The 22950-nt window shown below is 43.0% G+C and overlaps 1 protein-coding gene across 1 annotated transcript in view; it reads left to right on the forward strand.

Annotated features, from left to right (window-relative positions):
• Positions 1-1412: 1412 nt before the first annotated feature.
• HACD3 (3-hydroxyacyl-CoA dehydratase 3) overlaps positions 1413-22950 on the forward strand; it is a gene marked incomplete at both ends in the record, with an annotated part of 37015 nt that continues 15477 nt past the window's right edge. Inside the window, 4 exons of the mRNA XM_080692819.1 lie at positions 1413-1499; positions 17109-17151; positions 17487-17560; positions 19310-19474. Coding sequence (XP_080548945.1) covers positions 1413-1499; positions 17109-17151; positions 17487-17560; positions 19310-19474 — 369 coding nt within the window. The remainder of the gene's footprint in view (positions 1500-17108; positions 17152-17486; positions 17561-19309; positions 19475-22950) is intronic.

The raw sequence follows: 22950 nt of genomic DNA on the forward strand, positions 1-22950 counted from the left end.
TAAAAGTGTGCACCAGCCGGGCGTGGTGGCACACGCTTGTAATCCCAGCCTTTGGGAGGCTGAAACAGGAGCTGATCACGGTTCGCAGACAGCCTTAGCTACTTAGTGTGGCTCTTTGCAATTCAGTGAGACCCTGTTTCAAAATAGACTAAAAAAAAAAAAAATAGGGCAGATAGTGTAGCTTGGAGGACAAATGCCCTGGGTTCCATCCCCAGACCCGCAAAAAAAAAAAAAAAAAAGTGTGCACCACCACGACAGGCTACTTCTTTTTTTTTTTTTTTTCTCTTTTTTTTTCGGTACTGGGGATGGAACACAGGGACATTGTACCTCAAGCCCTATATTTTAGTCCTTTTTGTTTCTGAAACAAGGTCTTATTGAGCTGCAAAGGGCCTCGCTAAGTAGCTGAGGCTGTCTGCAAAGTGTGATCCTCTGGTCTCAGCCTCCCAAGTACTGGGATTTACAGGAATGCACCACCAGGCAGTTAGTTACTTGCGTCTTTTCTTTTCTTTTTTGAACTGAGGATTAAACCAAGGGTCATTCTACCTGCAAGCCCTTCTACCTCCGGGCTACACTCCCAGACCTATTTTATATTTTTTTATTTTTGGAAACAGGGTCTCCTAAACCAGCGCGCCTGGCTTCGAACCTGCGCGATCTTCCTGTCTCCGCCTCCCAAGCGCGGGGATTACAAGTGTGCGCCACCACGCCCGGCTCAGCCCTATTTTTTTTTTTTTTAATTCCTTTTATTTTGAATCAAGGTCTCACTAAAATTGCGGAGGGCCTCACTAAATAGCTGAGGCTGGCTTTGAACCTGCGATCTTCCTGTCTCAGCCTTTCAAGTACTGGGATTACAAGCGTGCGCCACCACGCTCGCCTTTCGTGCGTCTTTTACCAGAATGAAGATGTCTAGACGTCAGAGACCCTCTAACAGCCGTTGTTGCAGCATTTGGCCTTGAAGCTCAGGCTCCTAGGAGGCTCTCGGTAAATGTTGAATTAATGTGTGACAGAATGGGAGAGACCTTCCAGAAACATCGGTGTCGATCCCTTTCGCCATTCTGATGGTCCTGGAGAGGTCCGTGAGCCTTTTCATTTATAAGCTGCTTTTCGGACTTGGTCAGCGGGAGGACGCGCGGGAACAGCAAAGGAGCTGCGGCGGCAGCCAGCGACGACGTCACTGCCCCGGCGGGCCCCGCCCACCGACAGCCCCGGCCGGCCCCGCCCCGCCCGCCCCGCCCGCCCCGCCGGCCACTGCGCAGGCGCGGCCGCGAGCCTCTGGCGTCGGAGGCTGCGGGGCTGCGGGCGGGCGCTCGGAGCGCGGGGTGCTGCGGCCTGCGTGCGGCCAGCTCCGGCCACGCACTACCCGAGGCAGCGAGGCGCAGCGAGCCGAGCCGACCCGCTACCCGCGCGGTGTGGCCATGGAGAACCAGGTGCTGACGCCTCACGTCTACTGGGCTCAGCGGCATCGCGAGCTGTATCTGCGCGTGGAGCTGAGTGACGTGCAGGTAAAGGCCGGCGTCGCGGGTCGCGGTCGCGCTCCGGCCCGCGGGGCCCGTGGCTGCCGAGGGCGTGCGCCGGGGCCGCAGTGCGCCGGCGGGCTCGGGTCCTGCGGGGCGGGCGGCCCGCGCAGACCCGCCGGCGACGGCCCCGGGCTGCAGGTGCCTTCGGGTGCTGCGTGCGTGAGTCCGGCGCGGGCCTCGGAGGCTGCCCCGGCCTCCTCTTTGTTCGCAGTGAGCGGCCTGGTGGAGCGCAGCCTCCGTCCTGAGGGCCCGGCCGTCGGGGTTCGAGCTTGGCTGAGGCCCTTCCAGACGCGGGACGAGCTCGTCGGGTTCGAGGTGCCGTGTGACAGCGGCCCGATGGGCCGAGGCTGGATGTCCAGCGTTGGCCTGGAGGTCCACCAGGCCCCTGGGACGTTCCCGAGGGCCCCGCCTCCTGGGGCGGGGGAGGGGCACTCATGCCTCCCGGCCATCCAGTGATGGAAGTCATTCTTACTACGTGCAAGAATAAAAGCGCGTGTGCGCGTGGTATGGGGCTTGAATCCGTTGGCGTTCTACTTCAGAGATAACCCCAGCCCTACATTATTTATTTTGAAGTAGGGTCTCGCTAAGTTACTGCGGACTGGGTTCCAGCATGTGATCTACTGTCTTAGTCTCTCTCATTCTTAAGATTTTCAATTTTAAAATTGACAAGACACCGAGGAAGTGAAGCAATTTCCACCCTCATCCTTACTTTTTCCTTGGTTTTCTTTTCTTTCTTTCTTTCTTTTTGTACTGGGATTGCACTCAGGGGCATTCCACCTCTGAGCTACTTCCCCCCTCTATGTTTTGTTTTGAAACAGGGTTTCTCTTAAGTTGCTGAGGCCGGCCTTGAACCTGCTATCCTCTTGTCTCAGCCTTCCAAGTTCTAGGATTACAGGGGAGGTCATCAAGCCCTGCTCCATTCCTGCTTTGAATCTGTGAGCTCAGGTTTGTGGCTTTGCAGGGAGAATCTAAAGATTATTCTAAGTTACAGTAAGCATTTACGTTTGATCTCAGTGGCACTTTAATGTGAGCAAGCCAAAGTGAAGACTCTGTGCCCTGTGAATCTCTGTGTCTATCCAACCATCCAGAATTCCCGTTTTTTGAGAAGCAGTAGTTTTAGGTCTGGAATGTTCTTTCTACAGTCATCCTTATTCCTAAGTCTCCTGAAAATCGGTCTTACTTTGTTATCTACTGCACTCCATTGAATTATCTTCCTCTGCATCTGACATTATTTGGTTCTTTCAGTTTGCCTGGCATATTGTCTTGCGAAATGGAGGTGGTTTCTTTCTGAGTGTTGAATTTGTTGAATGTAATCTTTGCTTCTGGAATAAAGACCCATATTCCTCTTGTAAGATGAAGATAATACTGGCCAGAATGCATGGTGTGCTATTTATTGTGCAATCTGAATTATACTTTTCTCTGAGAGGATGAATAAAATATGCTGTCTCCCTTTACTCTGCTCCAGAGTGCTTTACAAAAGTAGAAAAAACAAGTTGGGCTTGTGGCACACTCCTGTAATCCCAGAACTCGGGAGGCTGAGCAGGAGGATCCCAGGTGCAAGGGCAGCCTCAGCAATTTAGTGAGGTAGATTCTCTGCAATTTAGTGAGACCTTGTTTCAATATAAAAAATGGAATAGGGTTGGGATCTAGCTCAGAGGCAGAATGCCCTGGGATTCAATCCCTAGTAGCATGAAAAAAAAAAAAAAAAAAAGCCCATAGAAAAAATATTTTGTAAATGAGGACCAAAAAATTGAGAGGGTTCTTCCAATAATCACACAAAAAAGTGCAGAAACTATATTATGATAAGTCTCTGTAAGTATTCATTAAGAAGTACGTAGACCAAATTAATTAACAAATACATTCAGTCTCTTCTTTTTTTTTTTTGGTGGTACTAGGGGTGGAACCCAGGAGCTTTTCTACCTCCATGCTATACTCCCAGCCCTATTTTATATTTTATTTGGAAACAGGGTCTCACTAAGTTGCTGAGAGCCTCAGTAAGTAGCTGAGGCTGGCTTCGAACCTGTACGATTCTCCAGTCTCAGCTTTCTAAGTGTGGGGATTACAAGTGTGCGCCACTATGCTCGGGCTCAGTCTCTCTTTTCTTATTTTTATATTTTGTGGTACTGGGGATTGAACCCAGGGCATTCTGCCTCTGAGCTAGAGGTCTTTGCTCTCACTGTCTGGTGACCATGGGTAATTTAATTAACCTTTATGATTCTCAGTCTTTTCATTCAAATAAATATGAATATTAACACCTAATTCAAGTCGGGTGTGATGGTGCACACTTGTAATGTCCGTCGTTGGAAAGCTGAGAAAGAAGGATCATAGGTTCATGGCCAGCCTCAGCAACTTAGTGAAACCCTATTTTAAAAATAAAATAATAAAATAGGGCTGGGATGTACCTCAGAGGTAGAATGTTCCTGGGTTCCTCAGGAAACCCCTGCCCCCAAGCATCGAATTCACAGGACTGTTTTGAAGTTTGAATTGGATGATAGATTTGAAAATGATTTGCAAGTTTTAGCAAGATATTCAAGTATGAGGGATTATTATGATTGATACTAAGCCTTAGATGAGAGGGGCAGACACACCAAAAAACCCGTGAAACAAGTAGATCTATCCATATGAAAATTTATTGTATGACCAAGATATCCTTTTAAATTAACAGAAAAAGGATGAACCATTTCAGAAATTGAATTGAGGTAATTTTTTTTATGGAACCCAGGGGCATTCTACCTTCCAGCTATACCCCCAGCCCTATTTTTTATTCTTTATTTTGAAACAGGGTCTCACTGAGTTGCAAAGGACCTCACTAAGTAGCTAAAGCTGTTCACGAACTGTGATCCTCCTGTCTCAGCCTCCCAAATGCTGGGATTACAAGCATGTACCACCATGCCTAGCCAAATTGAGGTAATTGATAATATAAATGACAAAAATGTGAGCTATTTACAAGAATCAGTTTTAGGTGCTTTAGTGACCTAAGGTATAAATAAAGCAAAACTACTAAAGGAAAATATAGAAGACTCTTTTTATGATTGGTCAAGGAGGAATGTTTTAAGATACCAAACACACACTAAAGACTGACAAAACAAGCCGGGCATGGTGGCACATGTTTGTAATCCCAGCATTTGAGAGTCTGAGACAGGAGGATCACGGTTTGCGGACAGCTTCAGCTATTTAGTGAGCCCTTTGCAACTCAGTGAGACCCTGTTTCAAAATAAAGAATAAAAGCCGGGTGTGGTGGTGCATGCTTGTAATCCCAGTTCTTGGAAGGCTGAGACAGGAGGATCGCACAAGTTAGTGAGGCTCTCAGCAACTTAGACCCTGTTTCCAAATAAATTATATACAAAAAAAAAGGCCTGGGAGTATAGCCTGGAGGTAGAAAAGCTCCCGGGTTCCACCCTTAGTAACACACACACACACACTTTAAAAAATAAGGCTGGGAGTATATCTCGGAGGTAGAATGCCCCTGGTTTCCATCCCCAGTGCCAAAAATAAATAAATAAATAAATAATAAATGAAAGAAAGAAAGAAAAAAGAAAAAGACTGACAAGACAAACTTGAAGAGATTGTAGCATATAGTACTGTAACACTGACAAAATGACTAGATTCTGGACTAGTAATGTATTACTCAGGAGAGAAAGGGGCAGATTATATAAACAGATCAGAGTAAAAGGAAACAGGTGCTGGGCATGGTGGTACATGCCTATAATTCCAGGATTTGGGAGGCTTACACAGGAGAATCACAGGTTTCAGGACAGTCTCAGCAACTTGGCAAGGCCTCCACAACCTAGCAAGATTGTGTTTCAAAATGAAAAAGGGATGGGGGTGTTCCTTGGAGGTTCAATCCCCATTACTCACCCAAACATATACACACAAAAGGGAAATAAGAATGGTCAATAAACCTGAAAAAGATATTTAACAAATTTTTCTTTGTGGTCCCAGCCTCCCAAGTACTGGGTTAACCAGAATTATAATTAGGGACATGTAAACTAAAATGATAGGATACTATTTCTTACATTAAACTGGGGAAAAAGAAGTCTGACATTACCAATTGCTGGTTAAGGATATTTGATGAGACTTTTTTTTTTTTTTGCGGGTCTGGGGATGGAACCCAACGGCATTTTACCTTCGAGCTACACCCTTAGCTCTATTTTTTATTCTTTATTTTGAAACATCTTACTGAGTTGCAAAGGGCCTCACTAAGTAGCTGAGGCTGGCCGAGAACCTGTGATCCTCCTGTCTCAGCCTCCCAAATGCTGGGATTACAAGCGTGCACCATCATGCCCAATTGGAACAAATGATTTGGATAACAGTTTGGCATTATATAGAAGATGAAGATGAACATGATTTGGATAACAGTGTGGCATTATATAGATGAAGAAGACATTGAAGTATTACTCCTTAGAGAAGTTTTTACACATGTGCACAAGGAGATAGAATGCTCATTGCAACTCACAACTGAAAATAGTCTGTTTAACTTTTAAAATATATATTTATTTATTTATTTATTTATTTATTTATTTATTTATTTATTTATTGGACCTGGGGATTGAACTCAGGGATATTCTACCTCTTAGCTACACTCTCATCCCCATTTTCTTTTCTTTCTTTATATTTTGTGATACTGGCGATGGAACCTAGGAGCCTACACCCCCAGCCTTGTTTTTATGTTATTTGGAAACAGGATTTCGCTATGTTGTTGAGGCTGGCTTTGAACCTGTGATCCTTCTGTCTCAGCCTCCCAGGTACTAGTATTTCAGGAGTGTGTACATTCCCAGCTTTATTTTTTTTAAATTATAAAATAAGGTCTTACAAAGTTGTAGAGGACCTTGCTAAGTAGCTGGGGGGTGATCTTGAACCTGCAATCTTCCTGTCTCAGCCTCCCAAATTCTGGGCTTACATACAAGAGTGCCACCATGCCCAGCTAGTTTTTGTTTTTAAACAGGAGAGTGGAAAATTGTGGTAGATTTACAGAATGGTATACTATACAACATCTGAGATGAATGAAACAGAACTACCTCTGTGTAGAGTTAAAGTTTATCTCAAAAAGCAAGTTGAAGAATGATATAAGTAGTATGAAGCTATTTATGTGCCATGCAAAATAATGTTGGAATTTTTTTTTTTAATTTTTTGCAGGTCTGGGAATGGAATCCAGGGGCATTTGACCTCTGAGCTACACCCCTGCCCCATTTTTTATTCTTTATTTTGAAACTAGGTTTCACTGGGTTGCAGAGGGCATCACTAAGTAGCTGAGGCTGTCCGCGAACCGGGATCCTCTGGTCTCAGCCTCCCGAATGCTGGGATTACAACCGTGTGCCACCACGCCCGGCTTAATGTTGGATTTTGTTATGAATACCCAGCATACTGTAAATGAATAGAGAATGCCACACTCCAATTCTAGAGCATACCCTCTAAGGACGGGGTATATTAGAGGGAAAGAGGGCAATGGGATCGAGTAATTGTGTAACTGCATTTATAACTCATTCTTTCAAAAACAGGCAGATGAGCATAATGCTAATGGATAATAAGTGTGGCAGTGTTCACTTTTCAGTGTTTGGCTGATTGCATAAAATATTTCATGTTAAAGATTCAATAAATTACGCCAGGAGTGGTGGCGCATGCTTGTAATCCCTGTGCTTGGGTGGGGAGAGACAGGAGAATAGCTCAAGTTCTAAGCCAGCCTCGCTGGCTTAAGAGACCCTGTTTCCAAATAAAAATATAAACTAGGTCTGGGAGTGTAGACTGGAGGTGGAAGGGTTCCATCCCCAGTACCACCAAAAAAAAAAAAAAAAAAAAAAGATAAAATCAATACATTAAGCTGGGCGTGGTGGCACATGCTTGTAATCCCAGCATTTGGGAGGCTGAGACAGGAGGATCACAGTTCACAAACAGCCTCGGCTACTTAGTGAGGCCCTTTGCAACACACACACACACACACCACACACATTTTGTGGTTTTTTTTTTTTTTTTGTGGTACTCGGGATTGAACCCAGGGGCATTCTATCTCTGAGCTACACCCCCAGCCCTATTTTTTATTCTTTATTTTGAAACAGGGTCTCACTGAGCTGCAAAGGGCCTCACTAAATAGCTGAGGCTGTCTGAGAACTGTGATCCTCCTGTCTCAGCCTCCCAATTGCTGGGATTACAAGTGTGTACCACAACACCCGGCTAGCAAATTGTTTATAACAGACAAAACACTCCTAAAGCAGTAAACTAAATAATTTGGTAACAACCGAGTACTCAAAATGGTTTAGGCACTGGGCTAGATACTCGGTGATGAGCAATGTATATGAAGATGCTACTGGCTGGGTGTGGTGGCACACACCTGTAATCCAGTATTTGAAAGGCTGAGACTGGAGGATTCAAGGCTAGTTTCATCAATTAGTGAGAAACTGTCTCAAAATAAAAAAATAAAAAGGGCTGGGGATATAGCTTGGAGGTAGAATGCCCCTGGGTTTAATCCTTAGCCCCCCAACAAGCTACCTTTAGGTTGAGGGAGATGGAAAATAGATAAATTAATAAAAAAAATTACCTGGAAAATAAAGAGGGTGATAAAACAGGGAGTAAGCGTGGAGGCTGTTTTAAATAGAGCTATCAGGTAAGGCTTCATTGAGGAGGTGATATTTGAGCTAATTGAACTTGAGTGAGTTATTCAGAGAGCTGGGGCGTAGGGGCTCATGGTGAAGTTCAGTGGGAGAGGACGTGCTTAGCATGCACAAGGCCCTAGATTCGATCTCTTGCATTACAAAAAAAAAAAAAGAAAAAGAAAAGAAAAGAAAAGAAAGAAAAAAATAAAGCAAGTTGGGAGTAGAACATTCAAACAAGTACACTGACTTAAAAGCAGTCAAGGGCTGGGTGGGTTCCAGGAACAGAAAGCATATTAGTATGTTTGGAGTGTAGTAAGAGTGGAATAAGAGGAGAGGCTGGAGGGATTTGCAAGATGTAGGTCATGTAGAGTCTTGTTACCATGGTAAGGAGCTTGGATTTCATTGTAAGAGCAATGGGAAACTACTAAAGGTTTTAAACAGACAGTACCCCAATCAAAAGATAAAAAATACATTTTGGAGCCGGGTGTGGTGGCGTACACTTGTAATCCAGTGCTTGGGAGGCTGAGACAGGAGGACTGCACAGGTTCGAAGCCAGCCTCATTTAGTTGAGGCTCTAAGCAATTTAGTGAGACCCTCTTTTCAAATAAAGTTTATAATAGGTCTGGGAGTATAGCCCAGAGGTAGAAAAGCCCCTGGGTTCCACCCCCAGTACCACCAAAAAACAAAACAAAACATTTTGGGCCTAAGTGCAGAGTAGATGATTGTAGTTTACTGAAATGGTTAAGACTGGAGAATAGATTTAGGGTCCCAAATCAAGAGTTCCCTTTTGGACAGATTGGTTTAAGACTCTTGTTTTAAACAGTTTCCAGATAGAAATGTTAGCTAGTCAAGTAACTCTGTAAATACAGAGTTCAGGGCAAGTAGTCTGAGCTTAAAATAGAACTGTATGATCTTAGACTTAATTGACTGCAAATGAACATTTTTAAAATGTACCATAAGGGAGGAAATGCTGCTGTTTAAATGCTCTTATTACTTCAACTTTTTTTTTTTTTTTTTTTTTTTTTTTTGGTGCTGAGTCTGGAACCTAGGGGCCTTCTACCTCTGGGGTACACTCCCAGACCTCTTTTATATTTTATTTAGAAACAGTCTCACTAAGTTGCTGAGAGCCTCACTAAGTAACTGAGGCTGGCTTTGAACCTGTGCAATCCTCCTGTCTCAGCTTCCCAAATGTTGGGATTACAAGCCTGCACCACCACACCTGGCTTATTACTTGAGTTTTTAAACATTTGCTGAATGAGTTCTTTTAGTCTTTTTCAAACTGTCAGTAGTATCTAGCCAAAGACCACCAGAACCATATCTCATAGTTAAACAAGTTTGGTTTATTGTATATTTAATTGAAGGAGAATTAGACCGGCAGGGGAAATGTGATATTTCAGTAAAGAGGTTGCTAGAATTGAATGGGGTTTGGACTTTGGTGGGAGTGATAGAAAAGGGTAAACTAGTGGGGAAATCATGGGAACTACTTAAGATTGGGCAGTCAGAGAGAGCCTCTAAAGAGGTGATATTTGAGCAGAAACCTAAATGTTAAGAAGCTGTGCAAAATCCTGGGGACTGAAGATTAGAGGGAGAGAGAAGAGCTACTGCAAAATTCTTAGGTGGGAAGTACTTGTTGGTAAATTCAAATTAAAAATTAATAATAAGCCGGGCATGGTGGTACATGCTTGTAATCCCAAGAGGCTGAGACAGGAGCATCGCGATTTGCAGCCAGCCTCAGTAACTTAGTGAGGCCCTTTGGAATTCAGTGAGACCTGTTTCAAAAAAAAAAAAAATTGGGCTGGGGGTGTAGCTCGGAGGTATAGAATGCTCCTGGGTTTTACACCCAGTACAGCATTTTTTTTTTTTTTTTTTTTTGTGGTACTGGGGTTCCTGGAAGCCCTTCTACCTCCGGGCTACACTCTCAGACCTGTTTTTACATTTTTATTTGGAAATAGGGTCTTCTAAGCCAGCGCGCGTGGCTGGCTTCGAACCTGCGCGATCCTCCTGTCTCTGCCTCCCAAGTGCAGGGATTACAAGCGTGCGCCACCACGCCCGGCTAAAAAAAAATTTTTTTTCTCAATATGACATAATGATTTAAAAAATTCCTGGCTAGACCACTAAAAGATGAACATTGCGTATACCTCAATATGTCTAGACAGTGGCTCCTAAATTATCATTCTCTACTAAAGAAACTCGGGCTCCTTGAAGAAATGGCTGAATTGTTCCAATTTCTTTGTAGAAAATGTAATTTCTCTGTGCCAGAGAAAGTACAACACTCTGAGATGCTACAAGGTCATGTCAGAACAACACGAGGCAAATCTGTGACACTTAGAACATCAAAAAGAGTAAGAATGATAATGTGTTTTAACAGAGTGGATTAGAAAAGAATCCATGCCTTTTCTCCAGCAATGAAAAATATAGTAATTTATGTGTAATGTTTCTGCCCAAGAAAGCATAGTAGAGACTGAGTACCCGTGGCTGTATAGAGAGCTGGTTACTTAGGTAACTTCTGCCTGGCATGTACCAAAATTCCAGGCTCCTAGAAAAAAAGTTGATTTTTACCATATATCACATTGATTTTGCCCAGGCAAAATCTGGAAACTGTAAACTACTTATTATTAGGGAATGGAGGAAAACCATGTTTCCAGACATCAGCCAAGGGATGGTTGTGGAGCAGGCCCTTTTAAAGATGGCAGCTTCAGGCCTGCTGTAGTAATTCTTCTGCTCACAGTCCAATCACACAGGCAAACATGACTGCTAAAGATTGGAATGAAAAATGAAATCTTCAGTCTAAAGTGTTAAGTAGTAGACAGTTCACTGAATGTTGTGTTTATGTCAGAGTATGAAAATGGGTGAAATGATCTAATTTCCATTCCCTAAACAGTTATTGAGGCACCAGGGATGTAGAAATGAGTAAGACAGTCCTGGCCATTAAGGAATTCAAGTCTGCAGGAGTAGATAAACCAATAAACAATAATTACAGAATAGTATAAGCACTAAGTAGTAAGGAAGTTATTATTTTGTGTATGTGTGTGTGTGTGGTACTGGGGATTGAACCCCGGGCATTCTACCTGAGTCATACTATCAGCCCTATTTCATTTTTATCTGGAAACAGGGTCTCACTAAGTTTCTGAGGGCATTGCTAAATTAGCTGAGGCTAGCCTCAAAGCTGTGATCCTCCCATCTCAGCTTCCCAGGTACTGAGATTACAGGCATGTGCTACCATGCCTAGCTGGAAACTATTATTTTTGATGTTAGAAGGGAGGAGGAGGGAAGGGGAATTAACATTTGAATTGGACTTTGAAAGATAATGTCCAATAAACACAGAAGCTTAGAAGGATCCCCTACTGAGAGGTAGAAAAGCAACAGGAATATGAATACTTACTATTTTCCACACTTTGTATATTATAATAATTGAATTTTCATGACAGTCTGGTAAAATAAGTAATTTTATTGTTATTTTAAAAATAAAGATAGTTAGCTGGGTGTGGTAGTGCACACTTGTAATCTCAGCATTTGGGAGGCTGAGACAGGAGGATTGCGGTTCACAGAAAGCCTCAGCTACAAAAAACCTTGCAAAAGCTGCCCTTTGCAACTCAGTGAGACCCTGTTTCAAAATAACCAAAAAATAGGGATGGGGGTGTAGCTTAGAGGTAGAATGCCCCTGGGTTCCATCCTGGGTACTAAAAAAAAAAAAAAAAAAAAAAAAAGATAGTTGGGTGTTGTAGTGCATCCTCTAATCTCAGTATTTAGGAGTTGAGACAGGAGGATTGCAGGTTCATGGCCAGCCTCAGCAACTATTTTTATTTTTTTTTGTTTGAAAAGAAAAAGAATAAAATAAGGCTGGAGGTATATAGCTTAGAGGCAGAATGCCCCTGGGTTCAATCTCTAGTACCACAAGAAAAAAATAAAATGGTGATAATTGCTGGGCCTACTGGCACAAGTGTGTAGTGCCAGTTATGTGTGGGGGATGTCACAAGTTTGAGATCATATTGGGTAATTCAGCCAGGTCCTGTCTTAGAAATAAAATAAAAAAGGCTGAGGATTTGGCTCAGTGGTAGATTACCTACCTAGCATGCATAAATTAGGTTAAATCCTAGTACTGCAAAAAAAAAAAATAGTGGTTATGGATTTGAAATTGAATGATAAAACTAAATAAAAAATTATCACTGATATGAATTCAGGTTTTGCTAACTTCAAAGCCATCTTTTACCCTTTTCCCTATGTGCTTTTTTTTTTTTTAATAAGCAAAGGTATAAATTCCTTTCCTAGTAAAAGATGCACTGGGTTGTACAAATTATCCTTTCTCTTAAAAACAACTAAAACTGTTGGATTAAAACATTGAAAAGTCAACAAGGTAGAAATGAAATTGAGAATTCACAAAGATAAGCTGAACATTGCAGCCAATTTTATTTACATTGAGATTATTTGTTCAACTAAGTGATTTTGAACTATTGAACCTGAGGGCATTCTTCCTTTTAGCTACACCCCCAGACTTATCTTTTATTTTGAAACAAGGCCTCACTAAGTTGTGGAGAACCTCACTAAGTAGCCAAGGCTAGCTAGCTGTGATCTTCTCAGCACACATCTTTGGTAAAATGAATTTTTAGAGATAAAAGGCTAATTTATAATAAAAGGTGTTTTTTTTTTTTTTGGTGGTACTGAGGGTGGAACCCAGAGGCTTTCTACCTCTAAGCTATACTCCCAGACCTAAGTAGCTGAGGCTGGCTTCGAACCTGTGTGATCCTCCTGTCTCAGCCTCCCAAGCATGGGGATTACAAGAGTGTGGCACCACTCCCCGCAATAAAAGCTTTAATACACCAGGAAGATATACTATTACTAACGTATGCCTCTAGTAAACTGCCTTGATAATATATAACTTAACAAAAGTACAAGGAGAAATAGACAAATGTACAAATAGTATGATTTCTCAGTAACAGAATAAAGACAAAATTCAGTAAGAATATAGATGGTGTGAAAAAATAATTAACAAGCTGAGAGCTTCACTAAGTTTCAGAAGCTAGCTGTGAACCTTAGCCTCCCACCGCTGGCTAGACCCCCACTTCTTAAAGTTCTGCCACCTCCAGTAGCGCTGAGGGCTGGGACCACCTTTAGGAGGACAAGATCCAAACTCTAGCACTTCTGTAGTATTCTGTCACTTATAGAGATGAGCCGTGACGTCACTGTGGAAGGGGACTGCATGAAGTGTGAACACTGGTAGAGAGGATCATGGAGGACCATCGTGAAGGCTGGCTACCACATTAAAGTTACATTTCCAGAGAAGATGGAGAGGGAACACTTTCTAATTAATTTTAGAAGGCAAATAAAAGGAAGGAAAATTGTAGGCCTCACTCATAAATACAGTTACTTAAACATTTATTTAAGAAAATTGTCTAATTTCTTTCTTCACAGTTTTGAACTTGTTTCGGGCACAAGATTTTTCTACTGAAAGATATCCCACCACCATTGGAAAAGCTACTGGTCAGGAGCTATCCCATTATTGCTGGGTTCGCACCTGAAATCTTTGGCTCATAGAAAAGCTTACTATACACCTGGGATTGTGCTATGACTAGGCACGTCAGTCTTATCTGAACATATCTGTCTACCTGAGGAGAAGAAACAGGCCACCCAAGCCTCTTGTTTTGTGTGTGTGTGTGTGTGTGTGTGTGTGTGCGTGTACACACACACGTACGCGAACATCCAGGGGCATTCTACCTCTGAGCTACAACTCCATCTCTATTTTATTTCTTGTTTTTGAAATAGTCTTGCTAGGTTGCTGAAGATCTCACTGTGTTGCTGAGGCTGTCCTCTAATCTGCAATCCTCCCGTTTTAGCCTCCCAAGTACTGGGATTACAGTGTGTTGCACCATACCTGGGAAACCTATTGCTTTTATTTCAAGTAAATTAGAGTAAGAAAAACACAAAACTTATCCAGGTAGAAAATTTACCTTTAAAACATCACAGAACTCTAGCCTCCATTATATTTATGTCAAAACCTTGCTTCTGCTAGGCATGGTGTTGCATACCTGTAATCCTAGTACTGGGAAGGCTGAGACAGGAGGATGGCAGGTTCAACGCCAGCCTCAGCAACTTAGGCTCTCTACAACTTAGTGAGAACCTGTTTCCAAATAAAAAATAAAAAGGGCTGGGTATAGCCGGGCGTAGTGGCGTGCGCTTATAATCCCTGCGCTTGGGAGGCTGAGACAGGAGGATCGCACAGGTTCAAAGCCAGCTTCAGCTCCTTAGTGAGGCTCTCAGCAACTTAGTGAGACCCTGTTTCCAAATAAAATAGGAAATAGGTCTGGGAGTATAGCCCGGAGGTAGAAAAGCCCCTGGGTTCCACCCCTAGTACCACACACAAAAAAGTGTTGGGGGCTGGGTATATAGCTTGGAGGTAGACTGCCCTTAGGTTCAATCCCTAGCACCACAAAACAAAAAAACAAAACAAAACCCTCTTTTTCATACTGAGAAACTGTCCACGTGGAAGAGCCCTTTTTGATGAGGCTCCCTAGCTTCCTTCTGACTCAGAGGTCATCTAGATTCTGGACCACTGGTTAGTGTGAACTTTTTAGGCTGAAGTTTATACTCCTGCTCAGGAGGTTCTTCACTAAAGCTGGCTCAAGTGCTCCCCAGTGAGCCTTCATACTCTGCTCTTCCAGACACGGGTATGCATAGAGCATGTAGCCTCCCACTGCCCATTGGTGTAACCCTTGTCTAGGTTTCTTTTTACCTTGGTGGTTTCCTTTGATGGGCAGTGCAGCACAGCTGACCCTACAGGAGAAAAACAAATGAAATAGTTATGAGGAGGTGGGTTGTTCCTCATCCACTGAAAAAAGTAGTAAAAGTATATATAGATATATCTATATATGAATATATATAAAATATATATTTTTTATTTTATTTATTTATTTATTTTGGTGGTACTGGGGTTCCTGGAAGCCCTTCTACCTCCAGGCTACACTCCCAGACCTATTTTTACATTTTTATTTGGAAACAGGGTCTCCTAAGCCAGCACGCACAGCTGGCTTCGAACCTGCGCGATCCTCCTGTCTCTGCCTCCCAAGCGTGGGGATTATAAGCGTGCGCCACCACGCCTGGCACTATGTATATATTTTATTTACTAGGGGCATTCTACCTCCAAACTATACCCCAGCCCTATTATTTATTTATTTATTTATTTATTTATTTATTTATTTATTTATTTTTGCGGGTCTGGGGATGGAATCTAGGGGCATTTGACCTCCAAGCTACACCCCCTGCCTTTTTTTTTTTTTCTTCTTTATTTTGAAACAGGGTCTCATTAAGTGTGGAGGGCCTCACTAAGTAGCTGAGGCTGTCTGTGAACCCCGACCCTCCAGTCTCAGCCTCCCAAATGCTGGGATTACAAGAATGCACCACCATGCCCAGCTTTATTCTTTATTTTGAAACAAGGTCTCATTTAACTGCAAGGGGCTTCACTAAGTAGCTGAGGTTGGCCACTAAGTAGCTGAGGTTGGCCACAAGCTGTGACCCTCCTGTCTCAGCTTCCTAAATGCTGGGATTATAAGTGTGTGCCACTATGCCCAGCTCTTCAAGTAGTTAACATTTTAAACTATGCTGCTAAAAGTATAAAGCTGTTTCTAGGGATAAATGAGCAATCTGGAGATTTTTTAACTCACTTAGTCTAGTGTGTTTGGGGGTTAGCAAAGTCTGGAGCCTAAGGGTGTTAAAACCATAGGCATAGCATGCTTCATGTCCACTGAATCACTGTAGTCCTTAGCCCTTCCCTTTACCAGTTCAAATTAATTATTATTATTTTTTTGTGTGTGTGGTATTGGAGATTTAACCTCTGAGATATATCTCTAGTCCTTTTGTAGTTTTTTGTTTTGAAACTATAGTCTCACTGAGTTATTGAGGGCCTTGCTATGTCGCGGAGGGTGTCTTTTTAAACCTGTAATCCTCTTTTCTCAGCCTCTCAAGTATTGGGATTACATATGTGCATCATCATGTCCAGCTTGAATTAATTTATTCTTCATGTTGCAGTACAGGTCTCACCCTGGCGATGCTTTGCCCAGCCCTCTTATTTCCACTGTGCTCGGTCTGTTTGTGTGTGTGTGGGGGGGGTATTGGGGATTGAACCCAGAGACATTCTATCTCTGAGCTACACCCCCAGCCCTATTTTATTTTTATTTTTTGAGGTAAGTTCTTATTAGGTTGATGACAATCTCACTACTTACTGAACTGGTCTTGAATCTGATCCTCCTATCTCAGCCTCCCAAGTACTGGGATTACAAGTGCGCGCCACCATACCGGGCTTGTGCCTGGTCTCTTTAACTCCGATAACACTGACTGCCTTTCCCCACTCTTTTCGTCTTGAGCACACGTTCTATGATAATTGTTTGCTGTCTTCTCACAGGAAATGACTCATCTGTTCCATTGGATTCTCTGTTGTACAGCTCAGGCCTGAGTCTTAGAGATGAGCATATTCTCCTGTGCCTCACACAGCACCTTGCGTGATTTTGCCATTATCATAATGGACTCATTCACTCTGTGGTTCTGTACAGTCTGAGAAGCTTAGAGTCCTTGGAGGTACCTATAATCACAGATATGTATAGATGGATAGAGGAAAACCTTACATGGAGATGTGAATAAACCACTAAATACATTCTGTGGGGAAGGCATAGGGTGGCAGGCCAAGTACCCAAAGAGAAGGAGGGGGTGAAGGAACTCTTGATTTAATTTCATTTCTCTCCTCATTAAAATGCCTTCTCAAGAGCTGGGTGTGGTGGCGCACGCTTGTAATCCCAGCATTTGGGAGGCTGAGACAGGAGGATCACGGTTTGCAGCCAGCCTCAGCTACTTAGTGAGGCCATTTACAACTCAGTGAGACCCTATTTCAAAGTAAAGAATAAAAAATCAGGCTGGAGGTGTAGCTCAGAGGTAGAATGCCCCTGGGTTCCATCTCCAGTACTGCAAAAATAACTAACTAACTAAATAAATAATAAGATGCCTTCTCGGTCCCTTTTCACAGAACCCTGCCATCAGCATCACTGAGAATGTACTGCACTTCAAAGGTTGGTATCCTGGTAGATGCTCCCAGCCCTGTACACAAAGCTGGCTAGTGGTTTTTATATTCTTTTTCTTGCCCATTATTTGTGCTGGATGTCATCCAAACTGCATTAGAAGACTGAAAGATTAAGTAAATGGGTTAAAACTGACCATTAGAGGACATTTTGTCTAACATTTGGTCTTCCTAGCTGTCAAGTACCCAAGCTCCTCACAAGCTCCCACGCCTTTAGACAAGACCCATTCACATTTACATACTTATGGGAGGGAACTGTACCAGCCTGACTTTTGGGTGGCCCTGCTCTGCTCAAGTTCAAAGTAACCACTATTTCTCTCTTTATAGCTCAGGGACATGGTGCCAAAGGAGACAATGTCTATGAATTTCACTTGGAGTTCTTAGACCTTGTGAAGCCAGAGGTATGTTCTTTCGATTCTCACCTCCTTTTCCCTTTTAAAGGGAAAAAAAAAATACTAGTAGTTTAGTGAAATAAGGAATATGGCTTTGAGGAGAGAAGAAAAAAAAAACAAATAAAAAATAATTATATAGTTCTTTTATTTGGAGCAGAGTCCCTATTTTAGCTGCAGAGGAGAGGGAAAGTTTGAGAACGTAGCCAGGCATAGTAATGTATGCCTGTAATCTAAGTACTTGGGAGGTTGAGACAGGAGGATCACAGGTTTGAGGCCAGCCTCAGCAGCTTAATGAGACTCTTAGGAACCTAGTAAGACCCTGTTTCAAAATAAAAAATAAAAAGGGCTGGGGATGGAGCTTGGAGGTAGAGCTCTTGTGGGTTCAATCCCTAGTAAACATACACATGTACATACACGTGCACATACATGCTAGAGAACCTGAGTTAAATCTGGCTTTGCCATTTATTACTGATGTAAACGTATTTGTTTCATTTTTCCATGTGTAAGTGGAGTACTGGATTTAGTGGTCTCTAAGTGTCCTTCCAGCCTTGGTATTCTCTAATAGGTGATGGCAGAGGAGTGTGGTAATGAGAACAGGTTTGCGTCGGGATTTGGAACCCCACACCAGGAAGTTGCTTTCTTGTGACTTTGCCACAGGGGTAATGAGAAGAATTGAAATCAGAAAGGGCTAAGGGAACTGTTATTTAGAGGGGGAAAAAAAAAGCTTTCCTTAGAGCCTGAGGAAGCTGCTCTAACGTGAAAGGAGAGAATCCAACCAAGGGTGTATTTCGCTTCCTGCACTTACGCTCGTAGCTCTGGGGCCTTGGCGCATTGATCTCTGTGCAGGGCTCCTTGTTGAGGTAGCCTGAGTAGTGCTGGTGGAAGGGCAGAGGAGGCCAGGTAGACACACTGAGCTAGAACCCTAAGAACTGGGTTTAGTTGAGAAAACTCTAGACTGATACTGTGGACAAGTTGTAACAAGGGTTTGCTAAGCCGGGACAGTCATTTGCCCAGAGGAAAAGTTGGAAGCTGAGAGTGTTCTTGAGGGCAGCTGGACATATAGCCTCTGTGATGTGGCTCTGGCCAGAGATTCTGCTAGTGTCCTTCAGTCAGAGCCACCTGCCTCTTAGCAGCTTTCCTCCTGTTTCCTTCTTGAGAGCCAAAAAGAGCCTGCCATTCTTTTATTTGTGTGTGTTTGTGTGGTTACCAGGCATTGAACCCAAGGACATTCTACCGCCAAGCTGCATCTCTAGCCCTATTTTATGTTGAAACAGGTCTCACTAGGTTAATGAGAGTCTCACTACTTGCTGAGGCTGTCCGTGAACCTGCAGTCCTCCTGCATCAGCCTTCCATGTAGGGGACAGCTGACCCTGCTGTTCTTACAGCTCTTCTCTGTGGCATTCCTTGGTCTGGGTGTTCTCTCAGAGGAATGAGTCACAGTGCTATTTCTCTGTGGAGACACACTGGCATGGTGCCGTTTCAGGGGACAGAGGATGCGTTCTCACCTTTTTTTTTTTTTTTTTTTTTTTCAGTCCTGGGGATGGAACCCCAGGGGCATTCTACCTCTGAGCTATATCCCCAGCCTGATTTTTTATTCTTTATTTTGAAACAGGGTCTCACTAAGTTGCAGAGTACCTCCTAAGTAGGTGAGGCTGGCCTTGAACCTGCTATCCTCCTGTCTCAGCCTCCCAAGCACTGGGATTACAAGCTTGTGCCCCCATGCCCCGCTCATTCTCCCCTTCTCCCCTTTTCTTCTAGCCGGTTTACAAACTGACTCAAAGGCAGGTAAATATTACAGTACAGAAGAAGGTGAGTCAATGGTGGGAGAGACTCACCAAGCAGGAGAAGCGCCCGCTGTTTTTGGCTCCTGACTTCGATCGTTGGCTGGATGAATCTGATGCAGAAATGGAGCTCAGAGCCAAGGTTAGTATGGACCCTTGGTCTAGGCACGGAAGGCAGAAATCAGAGGCACCAAGTTATTTGGGCCCCTTAGTACTCCCTGAGTCTGAAAGAAGAGGGACAAAGTTATACATTCATTTAAAGTCCTGATAACATGATTTTTAAAACTCTTTATTTTTACGTATACTTTTATTGGTACATTGTGGTCTAATAACATGATTTTAGAGACGTACTAGTCATATATTTGGGATTGATCTGATATTTTTCTTGAGACTAGACTAAGGTGATGGGTTTGTGGGGAGGAAGACCACAGAGGTAAAATGTCATTATCATGCCATATCAAGGGCACATGTGTCATGGTTGCTGTTAATCATGGACGAGCCAGCCATGAGGTAATGTTTGTCAGGTTCCCCCATTCCTCTCCCCTTTCCTCACTGTACTCCTTGGAAGGAAGTCACTCTGCATAGTCACACTGAAGGCTTAGAGAATTAGACTTCTGTCTTTTAGAGTGGAGTGCTTAGAAGATTTGTCTACTTACTTACTTACTGTGGTACTGGAGATTGAACCAGGGCATCTACTTCTGAGCTGCATCCCTAGCCCTATTTTATTTTTATTTTTACTTATTTTTTGCAGTATGGGGGATGGAACCCAGGGGCATTCTACCTCTGAGTTACACCCCCTGCCCTATTTTTTTTTTTTTTTTTATTCTTGATTGTTGCCGACTAATCTCAGTTGGGTCCTTATTGTCAGCTCCCGGTCAAATCCTCAGAAAGATGGGGCAAAAGGCAGGTGATGTCCTGCAGAAACCTCTCTGCAGCAATTCCTTCCCCTCTATGAATTCCCTAAGTTTTTGGGTACGACGTTTGGGAAGGAATTTGAGGTGGACAAAGGCTTCTTGAACCAATGACACTTTATTACAAAAACTCCAAGAAATTTATACCTTTCACCAGTAAAGTTAATCGTAAGAGGAGAGGGAGGTGGGTGTAATCATTGTGAAGTAATAATGAATGACATGTAAACAAAGGTAATAAAACTAGTCCTTCAGCTGGCTGTTGATCTTCGAGAGAGATTGACTTTTGACTCCTGATTCTTTTCCAAGGTCTTTGCAGATAAGCAGTCCCAGGGGGCCACTTCCCAAAATAAACAAGCATGGCCAAGGCTTGGCGGTTTTTCGTTTTTCGGGGAATCTTCTTTAACTTTCCTGGAACTTTCCATCTTTTGGGCTCAGTTCATATAGCAAGTGTGGGGAGATGTGGTGATTCAGGTGGATGTGATAGAGTTTTTCCAGGTGTTGGCATCTTATCTTCTTAATCTGAAAGCTTAAGCATACTCACAACACAGTTTTGCAGACAAAATACCACAAACAACACCACAAAGTTCTTGGTTTTAATTGTCCTTAACTGCTGAACACTCTTCTTTAGACAATAAGCCTATTAAAAGTCTAACCATCTTTAATAATCCATTTCTCTGTCACAAACCCTCTGCAACCTGCTTCTAACTTTCTAATTCCTTCCTTTCCCAGTTGGGACTTTCTTATGATAAGCTCTTCTTCATGCAAAAATGCTTTTCTTACTCTTACACGGTATTTCCTTTCCTTCATACATATATATTTAGAACGTCTGTCCTTTATTTTGTCATATTCATTAACCATGCGGTCAGCCTCTCTGTCTTCAGGAATATTTACACTGGGCGTAAAAGTCACCAATCTTTCTCCTTGAGTCTATTGTATTTGGGCAACTAAGTTGTTTATCAACTAAATTGCTTCGAAGTCACACACAAAATTTTTATCTTCTCTGTCTCTAGGCAGGATCTCAAGGGTAAACAAAGTTTCCTTAAACTGAACTACCTTACCTGAGTTAATAGCTTAACCTAAGTTAGTGATAGTGAGGGTCAGAGACCCTTTGTAATTGCTGCAGCTGGAATGCTTATCACAGCATCTGAGTTCTGGCCAGTTTTTATTATTATTGAGCAGAGCCAAGGACGTTTATTTCCACGGACTCAATTTCTGATCTCACATCATCAGAGCAATTCGTGTAGAGAGTTAAAAGAATACCAAGAGAATAATAGTTATGAAGGATATCTAAAGTGGGGGATATTTTTTGCCAGAGACGATACCTCTTTCTCGGGGCTTTCTGCCGATAACTATGTGGAGTGGCGTCTTCAACACATAGATGCCGAGGCAGCAGGATGTCTTGGCACTTGATTTTGAAACTGGGTCTCACTGAGTTGCAGAGGACCTCACTAGCTGAGGCTATCCATGAACTGCGATCCTCCAGGTCTCAGCCTCCCGAATGCTGGGATTACAAGCATGAGCCACCACGCCCGGCTATTTTTATTTTAAAACAGGGTCTCCCTAGGTTGATGAGAGTCCCACTATTTACTGAGGCTGACCTTGAACCTGCAATCCTGTCTCAGCCTCTCAAATACTGGGATTACAAGCATGCTCCACCACGCCTGACCCATTTATTTACTTATTCAATCTTTTATTTATATCAGTGTGAACTCCTGGATATCTCTTTTATGCCTTGTTATTTTCTTGCTCACATTATTTCAGCTTTGGCCTTTGGGAACTCTTTCACTGGGTTCTTGTGCCATTTTTAAAAGGCTCCATTATTACAGAACTTTTTTTTTTTTTTTTTTTTTTGCGGTACTGGGGATGGAACCCAGGGCATTCTGCCTCTGAGCTACACCCCAGGCCTATTTTTTCTTCTTTATTTTGAAACAGGGTCTCACTAAATTGCGGAAGGCCTCACTAAGTAGCTGAGGCTGGCTGCAAACCTGTGATTTTCCTGTATCATCTTCCCAAATGCTGGGATTATAAGCATGTGCCATTATGCCCGGGTACAGAACTACTTTTTTAAGCTCTTACTTTCCAACACTATATAAGCTGGCCCAGGTATATCTTATATATTCCTTGTCCCAGCCTCCAATCAGCCATTTCTCTAAGGAGCTCTGTCCTTTTTATTAGAAATCACAATCTGGCCAGGCATGGTGGTGCATGCTTGTAACCCAGTAGTTGAAAAGCTGAGATAAGAGGATTGCAGGTTCTCTGCTAGCCTCAGCTACTTAGTGAGGCCCTCTACAACTTAGTGAGACCCTGTTTCAAAATAAAGGATTAAAAAAAAAAATGGGGCTGGGATGTAGCTCAGTGGTAAAATGCCCCTGGGTTCAATTCTCAGTACCACGGGGGGGTGGGGGGGGTCAAAATCTGAGCACTAGATATCTTGTGGCGAAAGTGATGTCATTGCTTTTAGGTTGTCTCAGCTGACAGAGCAAGGAAATATATGAGTGCATGCTGACCCATGTTGTAAAGATTTAAATATTTATATAGATATCCACCTGCATTGTGTGTGTGTGTGTGTGTGTGTGTGTGTGTGTGTGTGTGTGTGTGGTACTGGGGTTCCTGGAAACCCTCCTATCTCTGGGCTACACTCCCAGGCCTATTTTTTTATATTTTAATTTGGAAACAGGGTGTCTTAAACCAGTGAGGCTGCCTTCAA

Source organism: Muscardinus avellanarius (assembly GCF_963383645.1).
Source record: "Muscardinus avellanarius genome assembly, chromosome: 3".
Classification (NCBI taxonomy): domain Eukaryota; kingdom Metazoa; phylum Chordata; class Mammalia; order Rodentia; family Gliridae; genus Muscardinus; species Muscardinus avellanarius.